Below are 6,577 nucleotides of genomic sequence, written 5' to 3'. Positions count from 1 at the left end.
TGTCGCGTCTCGTCTACTTCTGGTTTTGTCTCGACTCTCTGACAGAGTGACAATGAGCTGATTTAAATAGTGACAGGAAGCTGTTGGGCCTTAATGTGGAGCTGAATTAAGAGCACATGGCCTTTTAAGGCCTTCAGCCCTCAAACAAAGGAAAGAGGCTCCATTTTACTGTAATACTGCAGTACTTTTACTGTAATACTGCATACTACATCACTATAATACTGCAGTACTTTTACTGTAATACTGCATACTACATCACTATAATACTGCAGTACTTTTACTGTAATACTGCATACTACATCACTATAATACTGCAGTACTTTTACTGTAATACTGCATACTACATCACTATAATACTGCAGTACTTTTACTGTAATACTGCATACTACATCACTATAATACTGCAGTACTTTTACTGTACTACTGCATACTACATCACTATAATACTGCAGTACTTTTACTGTAATACTACATACTACATCACTATAATACTGCAGTACTTTTACTGTAGTACTGCATACTACATCACTATAATACTGTAGTACTTTTACTGTAATACTGCATACTACATCACTATAATACTGCAGTACTTTTACTGTAGTACTGCATACTACATCACTATAATACTGCAGTACTTTTACTGTAATACTGCATACTACATCACTATAATACTGCAGTACTTTTACTGTAATACTACATCACTATAATACTGCAGTACTTTTACTGTAATACTGCATACTACATCACTATAATACTGCAGTACTTTTACTGTAATACTACATACTACATCACTATAATACTGCAGTACTTTTACTGTAATACTGCATACTACATCACTATAATACTGCAGTACTTTTACTGTAATACTACATACTACATCACTATAATACTTTTACTGTAATATTCTAATAAAAGTTAAAGCTGCAGCAACACTTCTCATATAGAACAACTTTATTATTACACCTTCATCATCAAACACATTACATGCAATATTTTTTAAAAAGCAACAGAAAAATCAACAAGGTAAAAAAAAAACAACCCAATTATGTACATCCAGACAGTTTCTACCAAGAAGGGTTGTATATATGGTCATGTGACTTTAGGCCAACCCAGACACTGGCAGGAGGGGAGAGAACATAACATGCATTTGTTTTATAAGAGTTAAATACAAATGTGTGATTAATAAGAGCGAACTGAAAGCTGACTGTAGATGGTCGGTTGCAGCTGAATAAAAGAGATCTGCTTCAACAGCAACTCAACGTTTTTACAAAATGTTCCCGCCACATTAAAAGCATCGATTCTAACAGAACATTCATGAAACTTATTATAATTAATTTATAATGTATTCAGGACAATATACAATAACATTCTTACACAAACAGAAAAGAAAATTAAAATGGGAACATTTAAAATGATTCCTTTCAGAAGGAAGTGTTTTTAGCATCTTCATGTTAAAGCGTTCACTCTTTATTTCTGTTTCTTTATTTTCTAATAAATTCAGCTCTTCTAATACGACTGCTGACACTGATGAACGTATCTGCTGGTTTCTTCTTTTCACTCTGTGGCCCGACCGGGTCGTCCTTTATGTCCAGCTTTACTGATAAATATTGATAGAACTTAAAAAATACGATTACAATATAATATAATGTTGATAATATGTTTTAAAATATAAACAACCTTAATGCAGATTTATTCTTTGTAATTTGAGAACACCAAAGCAAAAGTAAGGCTGAGCAAAGTTGTGCTAATGTTTGCTATTTGAGCTAAATTGTGCTAACAGGGCAGGCATTGTAATGAAGTAATATTACATTTGATGAAATATTGCATCAATAGACTCATTCAGGGAAAGCAGCAGGTGAACAGCTGTCAATCAACATCCACACAGCTGACATCAAAGCCAGCATAAGTCTTTAACTCTTACTCACACTTAAAGGGGAACCTGAGTTTAAAGACTGAGAACACAATGACTCGTTGAAACAATGAGCGACTTCATATTTCAAGAGAAGCGTTGAGGTTTGTGAATGGGAGCCAGTTGGAGCAGCGAGCAGCCACTGGCAGCTCTTTAAGGGTCTTCAGCATCAGGACGTCTGGACCCTTGGTGAAAGCGTCCCGTGGGTCCGGTCAGCAGGTTGGTGGTCTCGTTGGGAGCGTCCCTCGTCTCCAGAGCTCTCCGTACGTTCTGCCAGAAGACTCCTGTGTGTCCACCAGCCTGCGTCCAGCTCAGGTAGGTGCGTCTCTTCACCAGCTTCCTCATGCGGTAGTACGGAGACAGCTGATGAGCAGGGATGTCCTCCAGAAACAGCAGGATCAACACGTCCTTCTGCTCATCAAACAGACGGAAGCTGCAACAGATCACAGAGGACCATTCAGAGGACTCCATCAGTGTGAGAGGCTGACACATAAAAGCTGGAGGTGCTGATTACACTGATTACACTGACATGCATTAATGCTAACTATACAGAGCAACTATAACAATAAAGAAGGTTTTTTTTAGATCTAATATTAAGTCAGCCATGTTGTACACCTTCTTGTTTTTGATCTGTTCTTTTTTCCTATTTGTCTTGTCTTCTGTTTATGATTTAAATCATTGAATTGAAACTTTGTGCCTCCTGGTTTTGTTCATGCAGCGCCCCCACCTGGCCATCTGGATCTCTCTGGAGCACCACTCGCTCTGCAGGTAGTGACGGCTGATCACACAGATGGTCTTCCTGCAGTTGTAGATGGCGTCTGTGATGTTCTCTATGATGGGCTTACCTGTGGAGACACACTTACTGTTGACATTGAACCAGGTAAAGGTGAGACGCTGAATTAAGGACAAATTCACTGATGGATGATGGAGGTTTAAAGGTTGATACAGACTCTGCTGACAGCTGATGTCTCTGTTCCTGTTCAGCTGGCTAAGAAGTAAAGAACTATACATTTGGTACTAAACCACGAGCCACATCAAAACCGCTGCAGCGTGTCTGATGAACTGAGCGTTCTGTATGTGACATACAGACCAATGAATAAAAAGGAAGTGAAACTCAAACACTAAAAATCTTCACCTTTCTATGGAAACTGTAATCTGAGCATCTCTGACAGGAAGCAGATAAGAGGAAGAGGAAGACGCAAACACAGAAACGTTAAATCTGAATGTCACTGAGGGTTATTAAAACCAACAGTAATGAAAATGGACTCAAATGTTTCAAAGACAAAAACTCATCCAACAAAATACATAAAACATGAAAGTTCGTTTTGACAAACCTGTCCTAACTGAAGCTTTACAGGCTTTCAGCAGAGTCACTATATGTCTTATACTCTGATGCTCAGAATAAATTAGGCACCTCAGAGAGGCTGTCAGTTTGCATGAGTCGTACAACACGTTTAGCCTGTACGTCGTCAGGTTTTCAACACAAGGTGAATATCTTTACTGAATGGATAGAGGAGAGTGACGGTGCCCCACAGATAGAAGAGTCACATGGAAGTCATGTTGCCATAGAGACCTGAAGTGAAGCCAAAACTTCCAGGTTCTGCTCCAGAAGTAATGAACCTCATTAAAGATCTCATCAACTTCTGAGCCATATATAAATGTACCTTCATTCATTTCAGAGAGGCAGAGATTAGATTTGTCAAAGCAGCGTCACTGAGAAAACATTTTAGCTGCATATGAACGTCATTTCTAAGAGACTGTTACTGAAACTAACTTTTCCTTCTGTTACCATGTGAGAGTTTGTGATGTCAGCTGACAGAAACAACTAGACTGCAGGTTAACAGTTAGAAGTGCTGAGATGTACCTGGTTGGAAGTCTCTGTGGTGCAGACAGAGTCTCCAGCCCTGCTCTCCTTCCAGCACTGGAAGCATCTCTTGGTAAACCCAGGCCTCGTCATGAACGTTGTAGGAGATGAAGGCGTCGTAGCAGTGAGGAGCTTCCTGCTTCCTCTTCCTCTTGTCATAGAGGAAGGCCAGGAAGAGGTAGAAGCCGTAGGTTAGCTGCCACCTCAGAAAGTGGTAGATGAAGGATGTGAGGAGAGTTAGCACAACCAGACAAGTGCTGGAAATGAAGCAGAGGAAATTAACGTCCATCCAGCAGGACTGGATGTCAAAGTCCAGCAGCTTGCTTCCTTGTTTATTGGGAGGAAAGGAACAAGTGTACTGGTAGGCGTTAACAACTTGTGTCTGGTTGTTGCTAATCATCCATTGGATGAAGCCGACATTAGAACAGTCACAGGTGAAAGGGTTACCAAGCAGGTCCAGATATGTTAGTGCAGGCAGAGACTGGAAGACCGTCTCATTGATCACCGTCAACTCGTTCTCACTGAGTTTCAACCAGCTGAGAACCGGCAGGTCGGCCTGAGCCAGAAAATCCAAAGATCTGAGTTTGTTCTTGGACAGATCGAGGGACTGCAGGTTTGGGATCGGCTCAAACAGATTAGGATCAAATTCTGTCAAATCAGTCTGCTGGATCGTCAAACTCTTGACCTTAGGGTTGAACCAAAATGTTGTTGGATCCGGCGCAGAATCAAACACATTCACAGCCGTGAACTCCTCTAAATTTTTCATAGCCATGTAGATGTATGTTGGTACATCTAAGGGAAAGCCAAAGTGATTGCCTTTGCATATTACAGTAAAACTTTTCAAATATTTTAAATTAAACAAAACTTTTTCGGGGTTTGGAGGAGTACTTTTGAAACTGCTGTCAGTATTATAATGTACTGTGAGACTTTTCAGCTGATGCAGTCCTGTGAAGTTTATTTCAAAATGGAGAGGAAGCTTCACATTAAGAGTTTCTAGGTGGTTCATTCCGTCAAAAGCTTCCTGTTTCACCCTGTTGATATTATCTAACACCACATCCAAATACTTTACAGATCCTAAAGCTTCAAAATCCCCATTTTCCAAAACAGACACAAAGTTATTGCTCAGATGGAGGAATTCAAGCTTCTGCAGGCCAGTTTTGAAGGCGCCTCTGAATGTCGACAGCAGGTTGTAACTTAAATCTAAAACTTTCAGATCTTCCAGATTTTCAAAGGCACACGAGTCCAGTTTGGCAATGCGGTTGTTGCTCAGATTAAGTTCAGTGAGGCGTGTTGTGTTAAGGAAATCTCCACAGCCCAACTCAATGAGATGATTATTACTCAGATCCAGGATCTCGAGGGAGGAGAGACTCCTGATGTCATCTGGCACTTTGGAGAGCTTGTTGTTTTGTAAGTTGAGGTACCTCAGTTGCTTCATCGATTGTATGGAGCCTGGAAACACTTCAGTCATCACAGTACTGGACAGGTCAAGTTCAGTGAGCTGAGAGCAATTTACAAGCTTTGCACTGATTTTGGGGAAAGAGTTGTAAGACAGATCCAGCTTCTTAAGCGTCGGGATTTTGCAGACTGTATCTAAGAGGCCATTTTTGATCCACCTTTCCATATAATTTAGAGTAAGATGCATCAGCGAGTCAAGACTCTGCAGGACTTTTTGCATGTCTTTAAAAGGCAGTGAAGTAAAGCCAAAATACAGTTGAGTTATGTTCTTCAGTAAAGTCTTGTCAGGGATGTCCCATTTCAGACGGGCACTTCTGCCACAACGAGAAATGTTAATCAGCTCAAGGTGAGGAAAGATCGGTGTGGTGATGCTGAATATTTCCAACTCACTATGAGCTACATCCAACACCTTCAGGCTTGAGGACATGTTCAGCAGCAGATCTTTGGTCTGGAAAGAATTAAATTGATTATGTCCAATGCTTAGATTTTGTAGATGTGGTAGCTGTAAGATGGGCTGAATGTCTGAAACTTGTTGGATCTGGTTGAAATCCAGCATCACAGTTTGTAAACTGGTCAGGAAGTGAAAGGCTGAGGCATCGATGAACTGGATTTTGTTTTCCCCAATGTCAAGCGTTGTGAGGTTGGACAGTCCCTGGAAAAGGTTTCCTGTCAGGCTGGTGAGTTCATTAGCTCTCATGCCAAGTTTTGACAACGCCACCAACCCGATAAAAGACCCATTGTCTACGTGAGCAATCTTATTCGAGTCCAGGAACAAAAGTCTCAGCTTTGAAAAGAAGCCAAAATCTTTCCTGTTAATCTGTCCAATGAGATTGTAACTGAGATCTACTGAGCTTACATCTCTGGGGATGTCATGAGGGACAGCAGCAAGATCACCATAAAGGCAATTCAAGACAATATGAGCAGAGCCATCCTCAGAATAATCAACAGAGCAGTTTTTCAGTGAATATGAGAGTGAAGGGTTGAGATGAAGCAGCAGAGACAGAAGTAAGAGAAGACGTCTTTGTATTGTTCCCATTGTTGAATAGAGATCTTCAGATCTGTTACATCCAGTCTGTTAAGATCAGCTGCTGTCAGTAACGATGATGAAGATGTTTGATATCTGCAGAGGAATTCAACAACAACCAAAATGTTACTTAACATTACTTCATCCCATAAATGTCTCTAATTTATGAACATTAATCACTGAAATTGTATTTTAGGTTTTTGTCATTTGGAGACTGTATAATGTAAATGTAACCCTGCAATTCCAAGTGAATGATATGTGATGCATGACTTTTAGAGAGCTCTACATCATCAGTGTAAAAACCTGATGTTTGCCGTCAGATACA

The 6,577-nt window shown here is 40.3% G+C and overlaps 1 protein-coding gene across 1 annotated transcript; it reads right to left on the bottom strand.

Annotated features, from left to right (window-relative positions):
* Nucleotides 1-2,062: 2,062 nt before the first annotated feature.
* Nucleotides 2,063-6,264, bottom strand: LOC128374510 (toll-like receptor 13). The gene is made up of 4 exons (XM_053334779.1): nucleotides 4,670-6,264; nucleotides 3,774-4,591; nucleotides 2,637-2,754; nucleotides 2,063-2,342 (listed from the first exon to the last, which is right to left on the bottom strand). The coding sequence occupies exons 1-4, from the start codon at nucleotides 6,262-6,264 to the stop codon at nucleotides 2,063-2,065; spliced, it is 2,811 nt and encodes a 936-aa protein (XP_053190754.1).
* Between the last annotated feature and the right edge of the window lie 313 nt (nucleotides 6,265-6,577).

The sequence above is a fragment of the Scomber japonicus genome, chromosome 15 (assembly GCF_027409825.1).
Source record: "Scomber japonicus isolate fScoJap1 chromosome 15, fScoJap1.pri, whole genome shotgun sequence".
In the NCBI taxonomy this organism is placed as follows: Eukaryota; Metazoa; Chordata; class Actinopteri; order Scombriformes; family Scombridae; genus Scomber; species Scomber japonicus.
Note: the sequence above shows the minus strand (reverse complement) of the source record. Positions and strands in the feature narration are given on the sequence as shown.